General features: G+C 44.1%; 1 protein-coding gene and 1 non-coding gene across 4 annotated transcripts in view; both read right to left on the minus strand.

The window, feature by feature from the left end:
• Positions 1 to 15,982, minus strand: part of CFAP95 (cilia and flagella associated protein 95) — a 101,675-nt gene extending 85,693 nt beyond the window's left edge. The window contains exons 1-2 of one of the 3 annotated variants that reach the window (XM_077249070.1): positions 15,640 to 15,981; positions 1,758 to 1,869 (exon numbers count right to left, since the gene is read on the minus strand). In XM_077249070.1, coding sequence (XP_077105185.1) covers positions 1,758 to 1,869; positions 15,640 to 15,758 — 231 coding nt within the window. In that variant the 5' untranslated portion in view covers positions 15,759 to 15,981. Of the gene's footprint in view, positions 1 to 1,757; positions 1,870 to 15,639 lie in introns of all 3 variants that reach the window. The other 2 variants (XM_077249069.1, XM_077249071.1) reach the window with 2 other exon arrangements.
• A 4,489-nt stretch (positions 15,983 to 20,471) lies between these two features.
• TRNAQ-UUG (transfer RNA glutamine (anticodon UUG)) lies at positions 20,472 to 20,543 on the minus strand. The gene has a single exon. It is a non-coding gene; the product is annotated as a tRNA-Gln (tRNA).
• Positions 20,544 to 20,770: the final 227 nt, after the last annotated feature.

The following is a 20,770-nucleotide window of genomic DNA, read 5'->3' on the forward strand; positions in this document are numbered from 1 at the left end:
TTGATGTGGTGGTCCTTCATTCACACCTTGATTGACCTAGCTGTGTGGAATGGGGCATTGTCCTGCTGGAAAAAAAATCAGTCCTTAGAGTTGGGGGATCATGCCTTAGCAGAAGGAATCAACTGTTTTTCCAGGATAACCTTGTATGCGGCTTGATTTATATGTCCTTCGCAAGGATTAACCTGCCCAATTCCAGCCTTGCTGAAGCATCCCCAGATCATCACCGATCCTCCACCAAATGTCACAGTGGGTGCAAGACACTGTGGCTTGTACGCCTCTCCAGGTCTCCATCTAACCATTAGACGACCAGGTGTTGGGCAAAGCTGAAAATTAGACTCATCAGAGAAGATTACCTTACTCCAGTCCTCTATGGTCCAATCCTTATGGTCTTTGGCAAGCTTCAGTCTGGCTCTCCTTTGCTTCTCATTGATGAAAGGCTTTTTTCTAGCTTTACATGACTTGAGCCCTGCCTCTAGGAGCCTGTTACGAACTGTTCTTGCCGCAAACTTCACCCCAGCTGCCATTTGCCATTCCTTTTGTAGATCTCTTGATGTTATCCTGCAGTTGCTGAGTGACATTTGAATAAGATGGCATTCATCCCGGACAATGGAGAGTCTTTTTTGCCTTCTGCCAGTCTGTAGCTTTGTTGTCCCCAATGTCTGCTGCTTGGCCTTGTTGTAATGGAAGCCATCTTAGAAATTTTAAGGATAGAGGCAACATGACGCTCACTGTGTCCCTCTGCTTGTAAAGCCAGAACTGAGCCCTTCTTTTCCTCACTCAAGACTTTTCTTTTCAACTTATTTGGCATGTATAGTTATTTTTTCATTCCTATTACTTTTGGGATATTACTAGCAGTTGTTTTACCATCCAACTTGTCCTATTTCAAGAGGACTGTGAACACCACAGCAATGTGGGAACCACTCATGGCAGTGAGTGTTGGGTGTCAGCTGATCACCCTGCGGCGATCGAGTGCGCATACAGCTACTGGACATACTCAGTACATCAAAGGTCGTGAAGCACTTCCCAACCAGGACGTACTGAGTAGGTCGTAAAGGGGTTAATATGACTCATTTCACTATAACCTTTCAGTGTAAACAGGCTGCCAATCACCTGACGAGCCAGCAAAACGCTCGTTCATTGGGTCAATTGATCTTTTGTCTAGTGCAAAAAAAAAAAGTCATACCTCTCAGTGGAGCCTCATCTGTGAAAACAGGACTCACACTGCCAAGAACTATGGCAGCCCATGTGCACCGAGTGATCTATTCCTGATCGCTTCTTGTGCATTGTTTACCGCGCTCTGCCAGTACAAACAGGCTGTTAAACGACCAACAATTACTAAATGTTATATGATCAGCTGATGCCAACGGTGCCCCCAACAGACCTCTTACAATCAGAGGCATACATTGAAATCATTGGGCCCCACAGAAGAAGTCCTAAATGCCTTAGCAGTATGCCACTGCTTACAATATAGTTGCTGTAGTTCCATCATGGTGAGCATTGTTAGACGGCAGGAATAGCACTATGTGCAACACTAACTCCCCCCCCCCCACACACACACACTAATAGAACTGATAATGCAGGCTACAATTCTTATCTTTTGTAAATACAATCCAAAATTTGTGAAAACCCATTAAAAGGGGCATGTTACTGGTATCAGTCCTAGTACTGACATCTGGGCAGGGTCAAATATAGCTTTATTTACATAAACCAAGAAAAAAAAACACCTTAATCTACTTATAGTAATAAATTATACTCACTTCACTGGTGTTGTTTCCTAATCGTCTATAGGTAGATTGAGACAAACTCTTCTTACCTAGCGGAGCTTCAGTGACATCATAATCTTTAGGTTCAGCTTCACGACTCTGATGCCTAAGCAACAATAAAAAAAAATAAAAAAAAATTGACAAACATTACTTATTTCTTTGTAAAATACTGAGCAGTTTTAAAGATTTACAGTTACTGTCATGAAACATCATACATATACTGTAAAATAGTATAGTTTTGTCTGAATAAAGCACTGGATATAAATATGGTGAGCACCTCATGGGTCTAGGTCTGTAGTCTACAAGAATCACAAGCATTTACAGAGCAAAGCAGCTCACCAAGTGAAAAAAGCAACCTTTCATAAAAGCCCGGGGAGCAAGTATTTTTGATCGGTATTTGTAAGCCAAAACCAGCAGTGTCTCCAAAACACAGAACAGGTGTCAGTCTTTCAATTACTGTATAGTTTCCACTCCTGGTTTTGGCATTCGTACAATGATGCAGAATACTGACCAAGTACTGAGGTGTGACTAAGGCCGGCGTCACACTAGGCGTAAGACAATACGGTCCGTTTTTTACGGCCGTAATACGCAGAAAAGTCCCCAAAATAGTGATCCGTATGTCATCCGTAGGCAGGGTGTGGCAGCGTATTTTGCGCATGGCATTCTCCGCATGTAATCCGTATGGCATCCGTACTGCGATATTTTCTCGCAGGTTTGCAAAACCGACATCTAATGGATTTATGTGCTCAAATGTTCATTAAAACATATATATATATGTCATTGAGACACATATATATATATTCTGTATTTATATTTAATTCAGTGCGAGATATGTGAAAAGCCAGTAATTCAATTGCCGGCTTTTCATTTCTCCTTCCCAAACTCGACAGGGTATGAGACATGGTTTACATACAGTAAACCATCTCATATGCCTTTTTTTTTTTTGCATATTCCACACTACTAATGTAAGTAGTGTGTATGTGCAAAATGTGGGCACTCTAGCTTGTAAAATAAAGGGTTAAATGGCGGAAAAAATTGGCGTGGGCTCCCGCGCAATTTTCTCCACCAGAGTGGTAAAGCCAGTGACTGAGGGCAGATATTAATAGCCTAGAGAGGGTCCATGGTTATTGGCCCCCCCCCTGGCTACAAACATCTGCCCCCAGTCACCCCAGAAAAGGCACATCTGGAAGATGCGCCTATTCTGGCACTTGGCCACTCTCTTCCCACTCCCCTGTAGCGGTGGGATATGGGGTAATGAAGGGTTAATGTCACCTTGCTATTGTAAGGTGACATTAAGCCAGATTAATAATGGAGAGGCGTCAATTATGACACCTATCCATTATTAATCCAATAGTACGAAATGGTTAATAAAACACACACACATTTTTAAAAAGTATTTTAATGAAATAAAGACACAGGTTGTTGTAATATTTTATTATACTGGTAATCCACCTGAAGACCCTCGGGTTCTGTAACAAAGGAAAACTAAAAAAACAACAATATCTCATACCTTCCGTCGTTCAGGTCAAGTCCCACGAAGTAAATCCATCTGAAGGGTTTAAATCATTTTACAGCCAGGAGCTGTGCTAAAGCAGTGCTTGTGCCTGTAAACCCCCCGGGAATGAATGGATTGCAGGGGAATGACCTGTAGTTACCTTGAGCTGCGGTGATGCGCCCTCTGCTGGATGTCCTCATGAACTGGAGCCTGGTAAAAGTTCCCACGCTCGAGTTCATATGAGGATATCCAGCAGAGGGCGCATCACCGCGACTCAAGGTAACTACAGGTCATTCCCCTGCAATCCATTCATTCCTGGGGGTTTTACAGGCACGAGCACTGCTTTAGCACAGCTCCTGGCTGTAAAATGATTTAACCCCTTCAGATGGATTTACATCGTGGGACTGACGGAACGACGGAAGGTATGAGATATTGTTGTTTGTTTTGTTTAACTTTGTTACAGAACGAGGGTCTTCAGGTGGATTACCAGTATAATAAAATATTACAACAACCTGTGTCTTTATTTCATTAAAATAGTTGTAAATAATGTGTGTGTTTTATTAACCATTTCGTACTATTGGATTAATAATGGATAGGTGTCATAACTGACGTTTCTCCATTATTAACCTGGCTTAATGTCACCTTACAATAGCAAGGTGACATTAACCCTTCATTACCCCATATCCCACCGCTACACGGGAGTGGGAAGAGAGTGGCCAAGTGCCAGAATAGGCGCATCTTCCAGATGTGCCTTTTCTGGGGTGGCTGGGGGCAGATATTTTTAGCCAGGGGGGGGCCAATAACCATGGACCCTCTCTAGGCTATTAATATCTGCCCTCAATCACTGGCTTTACCACTCTGGCGGAGAAAATTGCGCGGGAGCCTACGCCATTTTTTTCCGCGATTTAACCCTTTATGTTACAAGCTACAGCGCCCAAATTTTGCACATACACACTACTAACATTAGTAGTGTGGAATATGCAAAAAAATAAAGGGATATGAGATGATTTACTGTATGTAAACCATGTCTCATATCATGTCGGGTTTGTGAAGGAGAAATGAAAAGCCGGCAAATGAATTTCCGGCTTTTCTATAGAACACTGCTGCGTATTTCTCGCAAGTCACACTGCTGGTCCGTGTGTAACCCGTATTTTCCTCGCCCCCATAGACTTTCACTGGCGATTTTTTTGCGCATTACGGTGACAAACGCAGCATGCTGCGATTTTGTACTGCCATAGAAGACCGTATAATACGGATCAGTAAAATACGGCTGATAGGAGCTGGGCCATAGAGAATCGTTGGGCCGTGTGTTATGCGTATTTTACGGGTGTATTTTCTGCGCTCATACGTCCGTAAAACTCGCCAGTGTGACGCCGGCCTAAGTCCTCCTTAACACGTCCTGATATTTCCGATAATGGAAAAAACAGTACCAGTGATATCAATGTCCATGTGTACGATCCATGTGCTATCCATGTATCCGTATGTACCATACGTGTGGCATCCGTTTGCATAATTAGTGCCATGCCTGTGTATTTTACTGTACATGTATTTAGCTAATAAAAAATAAATTGAAAAAATTGTTTTTAATCCCCTTATTTTTAATAATCAGCTAAGGGAAAGTAGACAGCTGTCAGCTTGTCTCATTGTGCTGGGAAGGGCCCAATAACCATGGAGCTTCCCAGCCCATTAATACCAGCTCACAGCTGTCTGCTTAGTCTTTACTGGTTATTAAAAATGGAGGGACTCTAAATAAAATGACATGGGGCCCCCCTATTTTAATAACCAGCAAAGGTTAAGGAGACAGTTGCAGGCTGATATTAATAGGCTGGGAAGGTCCATGGTTATTGGGCCCTTCCCAGCCTAAGACCAGCCCTCGACAGCCCCAGAAATGGTGCATCCATTAGATGCGCCAATTCTGGCACTTAGCCTCGGCTATTCCCGATTGCCCTGGATCAGTGGCAATCAGGATAATGGGAATGTGGCGTTGATGTCAGCAGCTGGTGCTTACATCAAGCCCTGTGGTTAGTAATGGAGAGGTGTCTGTGAGACACCCCCCATTACTAACCCTGTAGTCAAAAGAAAGAAACATATACGCAAAAGTCCTTCATTTGTAAAAATCAGTTCCCCAAAATATTCCTCCTTCATCCATTTACTAAAAAAAAAAAATAAGTCCACACCAGTCTGCTGTAATCCACATTGAGCTCCTACAATGATTCCCGCCTTTTTAGTCCAGTGTATGGAGTACTGTTCACCAAACGAAGCTCCAAAGACTAGAGCAACAGCCACTGCCAGTTCTCACGCTGCACCCTTCAAGAACCCGGCTGCTGTGACGAGTGGTGACGTTAGTAAGGTTACCACAGTTCACATCTGACGAGTAACAGGGAGGGCAACGCGAGAGCTGGATTGATGAGCAGAGACGTCAGCGCTCATCATTCTGGCTCTCGCACTGCGCTCATGAGAGCCGACGGCTGTGAATTGAGGTCCTCTCTTTTTATAACTAGTAAAGGCTAAGCAGTAAAGGCTAAGCAGACAGCTGTTAGCTGATATTAATAGTCTGGGAAGGTCCATGGTTATTAGGCCCTTCCCAGCATAATAAGACCAGCTTAGTTGTCTGCTTTCACTTAGCTGGTTATTAAATATAGGGGGGACCCCACACCATTGTATTCAATTATTTATTGCTAAATACATGTACGGTTAAATATATAATTAGTTCCGTGATTGTGTACCTCAGGAACACCTTTCTATCTACCTATTTATCATTTTTTCTCTATCTTTGCACATCTAACACCTAAACAATGGTCATTTCTATTCCAGTATGTGTCCCGCTGATGTTGCACACAGATGTCACAAGTATGTTACATATGGTCACACGGGTGGCACACATGGATGTGGATAGCACCAATACTGGTTTTCCCAGTACCAGAAATATCAGGACATATGAAGGAGGCCTAAGGCTGTGTGTCCACAATGAGTTTCTGGTGATCTTTTTACGCTGCATATTTTTGCTACAACAAAAATGCATCATCTTGCAGTTCCCGAAAAGTGGATGGGATTTATAGAAATCTCCTGACCACTGTGTTTTTTTAATCTTTGTGCAAACTGACCCGCATTGCGTGTTTCAAATCTTCAACATGTCAATGTCTCTTGGAGGTATCCTGAGTTTTATGTGTGGATTTTTGCCATCGACTTGTATTGTATATTTGGAAAATCAGCAGATAAAAAAGATACGTGTTTTAAATGTGTTTACAAGGAACAAATGCATGAAAAATACATGTAATATGCACATGCCTATCAGTAAAGTTTTCTCAGTCAAATGACAGGAAGTATATAAAACAAAGTACCGTAGCTTTATTTAAAAGCATGACATGCCCCCCCCCAAAAAGAGACAAAAAACACAGCGTCAATAACGCATGCAATAAAATTGTGGTCAAAGGTCAAATTAGCATGTGTTCAGCTGCAAGATGGCTTCCAGCCAACCGTTGGAAGTCATCCTGTGTAATAGACTCCCTCTCCCTTAGGCCAGTCTCACACGTCCAGATAATTCCGGTACCGGAAAAAAACGGTACCGGAATTATCCGTGTCCGTGTGCCCGTGCGTTTCTGTGGCACATCAGTGTGGCACACGTGTGCCTCCCGTGTGCCCACTGGGTACCACACGCACCGTGCAGGAGAGACAGCGCTAAAGTTTAGCGCTGTCCCCTGCATCGTGCTGAAGCCGCGATTCATATCTTCTGTGCAGCAGCGTTTGCTGTAAAGAAGATATGAATAATCCATTTTTTTAGTGGTATTTCCTGTTTAAAATAAAGCTCCATGTCCCCACCCCCTGTGCGCCCCCCCGCTGTTCGGAAAATACTCACCCGCCTCCCTCGCAGCGTCCTGTCCTGGCCGCAGCTTCTCCTGTATGCGGTCACGTGGGGCCGCTCATTTACAGTAATGAATATGCGGCTCCACCCCTATGGGAGGTGGAGCCGCATATTCATGACTGTAATCGGCGGCCCCACGTGACCGCATACAGTAGAAGGTGCGGCCAGGACAGGAAGCAGCGACAGCCAACGAGGGAGCCGGGTGAGTATTTTCAGAACAGCGGGGGGGGGGGGCGCACAGGGGGTGGGGACATGGAGCTTTATTTTAAACACGAAATACCACTAAAAAAATGGATTATTCATATCTTCTTTACAGGAAAGGCTGCTGCACAGAAGATATGAATGGCGGCTTCAGCACCATGTGGGGGGGACAGCGCTTACTGGAGCGCTGTCTCCTGCACGGCACACGGAGAGAACGTCCGTGTGCGGTACGTGTTTTACACGGACCCATTGACTTTAATATGGATCAGTGTAATACGTGCGCTCCCACGAACACTGACATGTCTCCGTGTTTGGCACACGGAGACACGGTCCGCAAAAAATCAATGACATCTGCACAGATGCAATGATTTTAATGTGTCTACGTGTGTCAGTGGCTCCGGTATGTGAGGAAACTGTCACCTCACGTACCGGAGCCACTGACGTGTGAAACCGGCCTTAGGGAATCGCTGTGCAACAAGTAGAATCATTAATCAGTAAGGTGTGCTACTAGTGAATTATGTTCCTTGTGCCTGCTGCGGCCAGTGTTCTGAACATTTTCCCCTGGTCCCCTGTGGCCAGTGTCCTGAAACTGTATCCCTGTTCCCAGTCCTGTATCCGTAGTCCCCTGGTCCCAGGGTGGCCAGTCCTGTATCCAAAGTCACCTGGTCCTGGAGCGGTCAGTCCTTGAAACCTCGTCCCCTGGTCCAGGAGCTACCATGCCTAAATCTCGTCCCCTGGTCCACGTACTGCCAGTGCCTGAATATTGTTCCCTGGTCCGTGTGTGCCAAACCCATATCAGTATTCCAAACTGGCGTGTCTAAACCGAGCCCGAATCCATGTCAGTAATCATTCTGTAGAGGTGCCAGAACTTACTAGTCTGAACATTGCCCTAGCCCAAACCAGTGTCAGTGTACCTGACCCCTGGGGGTCAGCATCTGCAATATCAGGCTCTGCCCAAGAGTCGTACTTGATAGCTACCTGCAGCCCAGTCTGTCTCCACCATCAGGAGCTCCAGTGAACACCAGGTAGCCGCTTAGCTATGCCCATTCCTGGGCAGGCCCAGCCCTGTGGTACAGTGGGTCCTGAAATCCATATGTGCCACCATTTTGCGTAATACACAGTAGACGATTGGCTGAAACCATTGATATCGGCAGTTTTGTGGGATGTTAATCTAATGCGTATGGTGGCATAAGGAACCTTGTGCTCGGAAGAGCCATCTCTTTAGTTTTCTGCTAATTTCTGCTAGGTTTACAGAATCTTCTCGAGTACTCTGGTTGGGGCCACCCTTCTACTCACAGGTTCTCTGGCTAGTTAGGGCCGTCATGCAAAGCAGCAACACTGTGTGAAGAAGGATGCCCTGGTCTGCACTGCGCGCCCACAGTGCTATAAGGATCTCATCTGCACATAACACAAAAAATGTTTTCTTGAAAGTCATCCAGTTAATTTTTATACTAAAGCTATTTTTATACTAAAGCTATGGCTACTATTAGAGCAAAGTCCCCTAGAAGGACCGATGCTTTGTTTTCAGAGCCAACAGACTCCCTTTTAAAGCGAACACAAAAGTTCAAATACAGATACCATATTATATTAGAAGAGACAGTCCCGAGGTCATCAGCCAGGACTAAAATGGGCAGTATCCAATGGAGCTCCCAAACAACATGTATCTACCAAAAAATGGAGCATATAACCACCAAAAAAAAGGTATCATAAAAAATACATTCTTATTTCAAAATCAATTATGACACATAACAAATATAAATCAAAGAGTAATCATTTAGACCACAAAATACACAAATCGAAATTCTCAATTTCCTATAAAAAAATAAACATAATAGTCGTAGTCACGACCTTACAATTTTAAGCTATTAAAATATTATGTTACTTATCATTTAATATAAAAAGCTGTTTTTTTCTGCACAGCATTTGGTTAAATTAAATGGCGTTCAAAGATACAAAAAACAATTACAACTCGTGGCAATGGCAATCGAAAAATAAAAAAGTAAAAAATGTCTTCATTGGGAAGGGACAACTATCCAACTAGTCAAGGTAGGGGAGTATACCAAGAAACAACTCTCAAAAGAACAAACCTACCCCTAAAAACATTAATCTTTATTAATATTCAATTTTGATACAAAAACAAATCCCTATAAAAACATCCCAGTTAGGGAACCACAGGTTTCTAGGGTTAGGGACTCCACTGATCTATCTCCAATATCAGTATCAGGAAAATAACTCAATAGAAAAAATCAGCAAAAATGTGAAAAAAATCCAAAAAAATCAAAAGACATGAAAAAAACATAAAAAATCAAAATACAGTATGCCTATATTGGCCCTCATGTGCCCTAAGGTCTAATGCCCTTCCTTACAGCGGAGGTTGGCACCCTAAATAGTCGACATGGCGCCCCCGCTCACCGACGGCTGTCCCTTCTTTCCCTAAATGGCCCCTAATGATCTACAAAACCACAGACAAATACAACATAAAATATGGATCAATACAGATCCATAAACACACCCTAATAGTGATGCACCTGATATCCTGCACCCTCTAAGATAAATCTATAGTGAGCTTAACAATAAACCACAAAATTTGCTATATACCAGATGTGTGGTTTATATAGACATAGAGCTGTACCTAGATTGTTACAGATGGCTTATGTTCAGTCAAAACCTAGTAATGTGGTGGATATGTAATGTAATCCATATAGACAAAATGCCCGTGATTTGTATGAATACTCAATATGCCTCTATCCTATCAGCACCCCTATACCATAAAGATTTATTCAAGGTGCAGGCTTAAATTATTCAAAAGCTCATACATTATTTAGAAAAAATGTTATAGATGAAAAAATGTCCATCATATATCACATAGGGAATAATCACCCACTATACCAAATATATATTAGTTATTTTGGGCACTTCACCTCCACATACCCCCTCTTTATGTCTCTCATGGGTCATCCATATGTTATATGCATCACTCTCATTTGTCAGATAAAGTGCTCCATATGCCAATAGTTCTATCATCAGACAATGCCAATAATATTTATCAACTTAGCTCCTTCTTCATCAGATATTCCCTCATGGCCGCCACCGTAATCTGTCGGCTCCTGTACACGCTGTCCCGACGCGTTTCTCCCCCGTTTAGTTCATCCAGGGGTTCATCAGGGGACTTTAAATCACTGCACCGCAATAGGTTATCGAGCAACACGGAGGCATCAAGGTACTGAGTTCCGTAGTCTGTGCTGTCTTTAACTCTCTCCCCTCATTTATATAACAAACCCTTTGACGCTCCACCCACCTATATCAGGCAGCGGCGTCTTCCCAGAATCGGCGCCATGGTACATGTGTTCTACATTCCAGCAGGAGGTATGGTGGCCTACAGCGTTCAACCGCCTCTGCTGATGACGTGCCTTGGACCGCAGCGGCGCGTATTCATGACACGACTGCAGTGCTGCAACGCACAGCCATATCTGAACCTACTGCGCAGCCGCAGAGTAATAACGGCCAACTGCTATGTTTAATACTTATATCTATTATAAAACTTCTAGATGACATTTGCGGCTATACCTACCCGCATAGTGGATCTATTATTTACCCAAATCAGATATCTACTCCACACCTCATAGTTATGTAAACCACCCTCTAATTTATGTACACATACATTCATGCATGCTCTGTCCATGTAACCGGGTTAACCCATAACCTATCAACACGGGAGGATACGGTGGTGTTCAAGGACGGGGATGTCATCTGGGGCCCCAAGATACAATTCTGGGGCCGATATATAGATGACATCCTCGTCCTTTGGTCAGGAAATGTGCAACAATTTGCCTCTTTTGTCCAGCAGCTCAATATTAATGACTTGGGCCTAAAATTCACGTATGAGGTGGGTGGCGATAGGATTGCTTTTCTGGATGTGGCCATCACCATACAATCAGATGGCTCTTTAAGAACCTCGATCTTTAGAAAGCCTACGGCTACAAACAGTTTATTGAGATGGGAAAGTCACCATTCTGTCCCTCAAAAGCAGGGCATCCCTAAAGGGCAGTTTCTTCGTCTTAGGAGAAACTGCTCGGGAACAGCAGATTTCCGCAATAGGGCATGTGACCTTACAAAAAGATTTAGAGATCGAGGGTACCCAGGACCAGTGATAAAGAGAGCATATGAGAATGCACTTAGGACCGAGAGGACATCTCTACTGACCACTAAGAAGGAACAGGATCCAGAGTCACTTACTAGACTGATAGGCACCTTTGATGACCAAAACCCTACAGTTATGCACATCCTCAGAAAACACTGGAACATATTGAGAACTGATTCTGATATTGCTAAATGGATTACACCAAGACCGTCAGTGACATTCAGACGTGGTAAATCAATTAAGGACCAACTAGTTAACAGTCACTTTGCCCTCCCCAAAAAACAAGGGACATGGCTCGAGAATAGAGCCATAGGGACCTTTAAATGTGGGCATTGTAGCTTCTGTCGGTATGTTACACCTTCCAATACGTTCACAAGTGTAACGACTAAGAGGACGTATAACAATAAGCAATTTGCAAATTGTAAAACAGTAGGTGTTGTATATCTGTGCACATGCTCTTGTCCACTAAATTATATTGGTAAAACAAAGAGACAGTTTAAGATTCGGATTGGAGAGCATCTGGGAGATATACGCAACAAAAGAGAGACACCTTTGGCGCGTCATGTGAACCTGCAACATGGGGGGGATCTGGGGTCTATTGGGTTCAGGGTGATAGAGGTGGTGGAACCGTCGGTCCGCCTAGGAGATTGGGACAAGAAAATTCTGCAGAGAGAAACGAGATGGATATTCTGGATGGATAGTATCCATCCAAATGGTCTGAATGAACAGTTGACCTTCTCGAGCTTCATTTAGGACATAATGGTGAGCACATCTCCCATTACAGGAAACAATATAGCCTATATGTACATATTACTGGTGAGGTATCTAGGTAAAGGCAGGTGGTGGTAGTTACCCCTGTTAGGAACATCCTTTAGAGATAATGTAAGGTAAAAAGGGTAGAATCTTATCCTAAAACTATACTGGTAACTCATATCCCCGTGTTGATAGGTTATGGGTTAACCCGGTTACATGGACAGAGCATGCATGAATGTATGTGTACATAAATTAGAGGGTGGTTTACATAACTATGAGGTGTGGAGTAGATATCTGATTTGGGTAAATAATAGATCCACTATGCGGGTAGGTATAGCCGCAAATGTCATCTAGAAGTTTTATAATAGATATAAGTATTAAACATAGCAGTTGGCCGTTATTACTCTGCGGCTGCGCAGTAGGTTCAGATATGGCTGTGCGTTGCAGCACTGCAGTCGTGTCATGAATACGCGCCGCTGCGGTCCAAGGCACGTCATCAGCAGAGGCGGTTGAACGCTGTAGGCCACCATACCTCCTGCTGGAATGTAGAACACATGTACCATGGCGCCGATTCTGGGAAGACGCCGCTGCCTGATATAGGTGGGTGGAGCGTCAAAGGGTTTGTTATATAAATGAGGGGAGAGAGTTAAAGACAGCACAGACTACGGAACTCAGTACCTTGATGCCTCCGTGTTGCTCGATAACCTATTGCGGTGCAGTGATTTAAAGTCCCCTGATGAACCCCTGGATGAACTAAACGGGGGAGAAACGCGTCGGGACAGCGTGTACAGGAGCCGACAGATTACGGTGGCGGCCATGAGGGAATATCTGATGAAGAAGGAGCTAAGTTGATAAATATTATTGGCATTGTCTGATGATAGAACTATTGGCATATGGAGCACTTTATCTGACAAATGAGAGTGATGCATATAACATATGGATGACCCATGAGAGACATAAAGAGGGGGTATGTGGAGGTGAAGTGCCCAAAATAACTAATATATATTTGGTATAGTGGGTGATTATTCCCTATGTGATATATGATGGACATTTTTTTCATCTAAAACATTTTTTCTAAATAATGTATGAGCTTTTGAATAATTTAAGCCTGCACCTTGAATAAATCTTTATGGTATAGGGGTGCTGATAGGATAGAGGCATATTGAGTATTCATACAAATCACGGGCATTTTGTCTATATGGATTACATTACATATCCACCACATTACTAGGTTTTGACTGAACATAAGCCATCTGTAACAATCTAGGTACAGCTCTATGTCTATATAAACCACACATCTGGTATATAGCAAATTTTGTGGTTTATTGTTAAGCTCACTATAGATTTATCTTAGAGGGTGCAGGATATCAGGTGCATCACTATTAGGGTGTGTTTATGGATCTGTATTGATCCATATTTTATGTTGTATTTGTCTGTGGTTTTGTAGATCATTAGGGGCCATTTAGGGAAAGAAGGGACAGCCGTCGGTGAGCGGGGGCGCCATGTCGACTATTTAGGGTGCCAACCTCCGCTGTAAGGAAGGGCATTAGACCTTAGGGCACATGAGGGCCAATATAGGCATACTGTATTTTGATTTTTTATGTTTTTTTCATGTCTTTTGATTTTTTTGGATTTTTTTCACATTTTTGCTGATTTTTTCTATTGAGTTATTTTCCTGATACTGATATTGGAGATAGATCAGTGGAGTCCCTAACCCTAGAAACCTGTGGTTCCCTAACTGGGATGTTTTTATAGGGATTTGTTTTTGTATCAAAATTGAATATTAATAAAGATTAATGTTTTTAGGGGTAGGTTTGTTCTTTTGAGAGTTGTTTCTTCATTGGGAAGGGGTTATAGTGACTTGTACTTGCAGTAGGGGCCCTGAGCTGGTGTAATCGGAGAATACACGGTATACGGCCGGAGTCACACTAGAGCGTAATACGGACGAGTGCTATGCGATAAAAAAAAAAATCACATAGCACTCGGACCAATGTTAATCTATGGGGCAGCTCCTATCTTCTGTTGTTTTCTTGGGCGTATTATACGTGTGAGAGAAATCGCAGCATGCTGCGATTGTCACCGTATTACGCCCGAAATATGCCAATGCAAGTCTATGGGTGCGAGAGAAACTCGCACACCACACATATATATATAAATCTTTATATTTCATAGAGAGTTAGATAGCAAAATAGCCAATAATTCAATTGTCGGGTTCTGTAAAATCGTTGCAGAAACCGACAGGATATGACACATGGTTTACTTACAGCAAACCATTGCATATCCGTTAGATATCCTTCACTAATAATGTTAGTAGTGTGTGTGTAAAATTTGGGAGCTCTAGGTGTTAAATTAAAGGGTCACGAAAAAAACTGGCGTGGGTTCCCGCGCAATTTTCTCCGCCAGAGTGGTAAAGCCAGTGACTGAGGGCAGATATTAATAGCCAGGAGAGGGTCCATGGTTATTGGCCCCCTTGGCTACAAATATCTGCCCCCAGCCACCCCAGAAAAGGCACATCTGGAAGATGCGCCTATTCTGGCACTTAGCCTCTCTCTTCCCACTCCCCTGTAGCGGTGGGATATGGGGTAATGAAGGGTTAATGTCACCTTGCTATTGTAAGGTGACATTAAGCCTGGTTAATAATGGAGAGGCGTCAATTCTGACACCTATCCATTATTAATCCAATAGTACGAAAGGGTTAAAAATACACACACACATTAAGAATAAAGTCTTTTAATGAAATAATTACCGCAGTGAACTGACAGCGTGGGAAAATGTTCAGAAACTTTCCAACACTACACAGTTCACGTCCGGTCAGGCGGGGAGGCTGCGCAGGCAGCTTTTCATTCATTCCTCCCTGGTTTACAGCTCGGCCGGTAGCATTAGCACCGCTCGCGGTTGTAAACTATTACAATTATCGACTGAATTATCGACTATTCTGCTATCTAGCTCTGTATGAAATATAAATATATACATAGACTGTATACACGTTTTCACGAATATTTGAGCCCATGGATCCATTATATGTCCATTTTGCAAGCCGGTGAGAAAATCTCGCCACACGGATGTCACACGGATTCTTACATGAGAGAAAATCGCGTCCTCGCACTGCACACGGATGACATACGGATCACTGTTCAGGGAACATTCCTGTGAATCCTGTAAGTAAATAACGAGCCGTATTTTGATACGTTGTGTGGAACGCCCGCCTATGGCTGTATATGGAGACTGCTCGCTTGCGCCACCTATCTAGAAAAAAGCAAAATAGTGCCCACAGTGGAGCAATATATTGGCATTTCTGCAATTGTCCCTTCTGGAGCTCTACAATACACAAGTCCTTGTATCTGACAAGCAGAGGCTGGAGACCTTACTTCCTACATAGCCCCCAATATGAATCCCACCCTACAGAAGCCCTGCTGTCTCTTACCAGCCAGACACCTTGGTGGGCTTGTCATAGTGCATGTGACCGGAGCGCAGGTACAAGGAGCCCTTCCTTTCCATGGCACTGCTGCTGGGGATGAAGTCGTCCATTACATACATCGCCATATGTGTCAGGGCCACAGAGCTGCTCTCTCGTGTTCTTCCGCGCTGGAACTATTTTCTCTCAGTGAATGAGTAGAGCGTTCTCGCTGCCATAGTAACACCAACGCCTGGGGCCGCTGTGCTGTGTGATCAGTCCGCGACGGCACAGTCCCGCATTTTTCCTACTAGGAAGTAGATCAGTACGGAGGGGGACAGTGACGAGGGCCCCCCGTGCCTTTGTGAGCGAGACACTCCATTACTGGCGTGCAGCACTGAGATGGCAGCACAACAGCTGAGGCTAGGACACGTTTAGCCACTGGGTGGCAGTACTAGTCAGGGACCGATCTGATGTTATATGGGATTATATGGTAACATTGCTATCAGATGTGTCCTTGATTAATACTGCCACCTGGTGGCTAAATACCTGCGACATCCACTGTAACAAAGCAACACAATACATAGGATTTATTGGATTATTGTCATCACTCTATTTTCCTGTAGTTTCTTCCCCTTTCCAGAAATGAAATATTAGCAGCTGCATTATGTAATATAAGAAGTGCGATCGCTGCTTGTACAATATGTAAATGACCTTGTATGAATAATAAAGGTGGCGCCATGTCTGGTGGGTTTCCTCCCACACTCCAAATACATACAGGGTGTGTGAATGACAATGGGCCCCGTCTCTTCTGCTCACGGAGCCCCAGCGGCAGAGCTCTGCTGGTGCAGTAACTAAACCAAGATGCAGGTTCAGTTAAACTCTATTGCCGTGCGGGCCCGTATGGCAATAGTTAAAAGCCGCCAGCCAATCGGAGGCAGGCAGCTGACGTCAGCGCGTACGTCGCCGGCGTATGCAGGGGTGGATTAAGGGTAGCCAGGGCCCCGGGCTGTTCAGACACTGTAGGACCCCCGGTCATGTGACGGGGGGTCATGTGATACCTGAACCAGATTATTCCAGAAAAATGGCCGGGCCCTACTCTACTGTAACCTATTAAATATTTGCATACCTCCCAACTTTCGAGGAAGGGAAAGAGGGACAAAGTCAGCGGAGCGCACAGCGCGTCGCGGCAAATTTTAGGCCACACTTCTGACCACACCCATTTCACAACTAGTCACGCCCCAACCACACCCATTTAGCACTTCTGATCACAATGTTTCGTAAACAATAATTATAAACAAAAAAAAATGGCCACACATGACGCTCCATACTGCATAATGGCCACACATGACGCTCCATACTGTATAATGGCCACACATGACGCGCCATACTGTATAATGGCCACACATGATGCTCCATACTGTATAATGACCACACATGATGCTCAATACTGTATAATGGCCACACATGATGCTCCATACTGTATAATGGCCACACATGATGCTCCATACTGTATAATGGCCACACATGACGCGCCATACTGTATAATGGCCACACATGATGCTCCATACTGTATAATGACCACACATGATGCTCCATACTGTATAATGGCCACACATGACGCGCCATACTGTATAATGGTCACACATGACGCGCCATACTGTATAATGGCCACACATGACGCGCCATACTGTATAATGGCCACACATGGCGCGCCATACTGTATAATGGCCACACATGATGCTCCATACTGTATAATGGCCACACATGACGCGCCATACTGTATAATGGTCACACATGACGCGCCATACTGTATAATGGCCACACATGACGCGCCATACTGTATAATGGCCACACATGGCGCGCCATACTGTATAATGGCCACACATGACGCGCCATACTGTATAATGGCCACACATGACGCCGCCATACTGTATAATGGCCACACGACGCGCCATACTGTATAATGGCCACACATGACGCGCCATACTGTATAATGGCCACACATGACGCGCCATACTGTATAATGGCCACACATGACGCGCCTGTTGTGAATTCCGTTCTCGAACTCCCTCCTGTGGTCATGAATGGTACTTCAGTGAGTTCTGTCCTTGGACTCCCTCTGGTGGCTGTGAGTGGAGCTGCTGGTTCTGAGATTCCTTCCCCGGCTGCCCTCGTTTAGGGCTAGGCTAGGATTCTCTATTTAACTCCACTCAGATCGTTACTCCATGCCAGCTGTCAATGTTCTAGTACTGGTTCAGATCTCTCCTGGATCTTTCTGAGGACCTGTCTACTCCAGCAACAGCTAAGTTCCAGCTTGTTCATTTGTTACTTATGGTTTTTCTTGCTAAGTTCTAGTCCAGCTTGCTATCATGAAACTGCCTGGCTAGCTGGAAGCTCTGGGGGTGCAGAGTGGCACCACCGCACCGTGAGTCGGTGCGGGGGTATTTTTTGCACACTCTGCGTGGTTTTTGTAGTTTGTTGTGTTGACCTCAAAGATCCCTTTTCTATCCTCAATCTGTTTAGTTAGACTGGCCTCTCTTTGCTAAAGCCTATTTCATCCTGTGTTTGTGATTTCCTCTTAACTCACAGTCAATACTTGTGGGGGGCTGCTTTTACCTTTGGGGAAATTTCTCTGAGGCAAGTGAGGCTTTGTTTCCTTTCTTTAGGGGTAGTTAGCTCTTAGGCTGTGAAGAGGCGTCTAGGCAGAGTCAGGCACGCTCCACGGCTATTTCTAGTTGTGTTGATAGGAGTAGGGTTTCCGGTCAGCAGAGTTCCCATTTCCCCAGAGCTCGTCCCGATTCCGTGTTTAACTATCAGGTCATTCCTGGTGCACCTAACCACCAGGTCCATAACAGTACAGCTGGCCCACAAAGTGTTAATGCATCTCAATAGAGGGAAGAGAGAAGTTCTGAGACCATTTTTTTTTTTTTTTTTTGTGTGTTTTGCCTTTCTTTTCCCCTTAAACTCTGGGTGGTTCAGAACTCAGGTGTGGATCAGGCAGAGAAAATTTTGCTGGCTTTGTGTCAGGGTCAGGATGAAGCGGAGGTATATTGCCAGAAGTTCAGAAAGTGGTCTGTGCTTACTCAGTGGAATGAGTGTGCCCTGGCAGCAATTTTCAGAAAGGGTCTTTCTGAAGCCCTTAAGGATGTTATGGTGGGGTTCCCCACGCCTGCTGGTCTGAATGAATCAATGTCCTTGGCCATACAGATTGATCGGCGCTTACGTGAGCGCAAAACTGTGCACCATTTGGCGGTATCTTCTGAGCAGAGGCCTGAGCCTATGCAATGTGATAGGACTTTGACCAGAGCTGAACGGCAAGAACATAGACGTCAGAATGGGCTGTGTTTTTACTGTGGTGACTCCACTCATGCTATCTCTGATTGTCCTAAGCGCACTAAGCGGTTCGCTAGGTCTGTCACCATTGGTACTGTACAGCCTAAATTTATTTTGTCCGTTACTCTGATTTGCTCTTTGTCATCCTATTCTGTTATGGCATTTGTGGATTCAGGCGCTGCCCTGAATTTGATGGACTTAGAGTTTGCCAGGCGCTGTGGTTTTTTCTTGGAGTCCTTGCAGCATCCCATTCCTTTGAGGGGAATTGATGCTACGCCTTTGGCCAAGAATAAGCCTCAGTACTGGACCCAGTTGACCATGTGCATGGCTCCTGTGCATCAGGAGGATATTCGCTTTTTGGTGTTGCATAATCTGCATGATGTGGTCGTGTTGGGTTTGCCATGGCTACAGGTCCATAATCCAGTATTGGATTGGAAATCAATGTCGGTGTCCAGTTGGGGTTGTCAAGGGGTACATGGGGATGTTTCATTGTTGTCAATTTCTTCCTCCACTCCTTCTGAAGTCCCTGAGTTTTTGTCGGATTACCGGGATGTATTTGATGAGCCCAAGTCTAGTACCCTACCTCCTCATAGGGATTGTGATTGTGCTATTAATTTGATTCCTGGTAGCAAGTTCCCTAAGGGACGACTTTTCAATTTGTCTGTGCCAGAACACGCCGCTATGCGGAGTTATATAAAGGAGTCCTTGGAGAAAGGGCATATCCGCCCGTCGTCGTCACCATTGGGAGCAGGGTTCTTTTTTGTGGCCAAGAAGGATGGTTCTCTGAGACCTTGTATAGATTACCGCCTTCTTAATAAAATCACGGTCAAATTTCAGTACCCTTTGCCTCTACTGTCTGATTTATTTGCTCGGATTAAGGGGGCTAGTTGGTTCACCAAGATAGACCTTCGAGGGGCGTATAATCTCGTGCGTATTAAACAGGGCGATGAATGGAAAACAGCATTTAATACGCCCGAGGGCCATTTTGAGTACCTGGTGATGCCATTCGGCCTTTCTAATGCTCCCTCTGTGTTTCAGTCCTTTATGCATGACATCTTCCGAAAGTATCTGGATAGATTCATGATCGTATATTTGGATGATATTTTGGTCTCAAAATCAGTGAACATGTGGTGGCCATTAGACTATGGGGCTGTATTATATTCTATGTACTCTATAGGGCTGCATCATACTTTATGGGGGCTGCATTATACTTTATGAGGGCTGCATTATACTCTCTGGAGAACCATTGGGAGTGCATTATACTTATGGAGGCTATATGGAAGCTGCATTATACTATATGGAGGCTGCATTATACTGTATGGGGGCTGTAGTATGATATATGGGGGCTGCATTATACTCTATCAAGGACAATGGGGAGGTCGTTATACTTTGTGTACTAAATGGGAGCTGCAGCAGGGACAAAGTGAAGCAAAATAAATTTTGTCTTCCTGATTATGGTTAGAGTTAGTTATTTAATTTAAAAAATTGTTACTTAAAATAGTATTTGACAACTTGGTCAAAAAGAAAGGTCCCACCGAGATTTGAACTCGGATCGCTGGATTCAAAGTCCAGAGTGTTAACCATTACACCATGGAACCCATTATATTAACCCTATAAAACATTATTTACAACATTGACTAATCTTCTCTAATTATATATTTGTACAACAGGTTTGGTGTTGGGTGGGGCAGCAGAAGTCGCAAATTATTATAGATCTGAGCAGGCTATTTCTAGTCACCTGTGATGTCAAATCTTCCTTATGTACTGTTTTATTAAAGCTTTCCCAAATATCCATATAAGTAATGAACTGCTCACCAAATGCAAA

The sequence above is a fragment of the Ranitomeya variabilis genome, chromosome 1 (assembly GCF_051348905.1).
Source record: "Ranitomeya variabilis isolate aRanVar5 chromosome 1, aRanVar5.hap1, whole genome shotgun sequence".
In the NCBI taxonomy this organism is placed as follows: Eukaryota; Metazoa; Chordata; class Amphibia; order Anura; family Dendrobatidae; genus Ranitomeya; species Ranitomeya variabilis.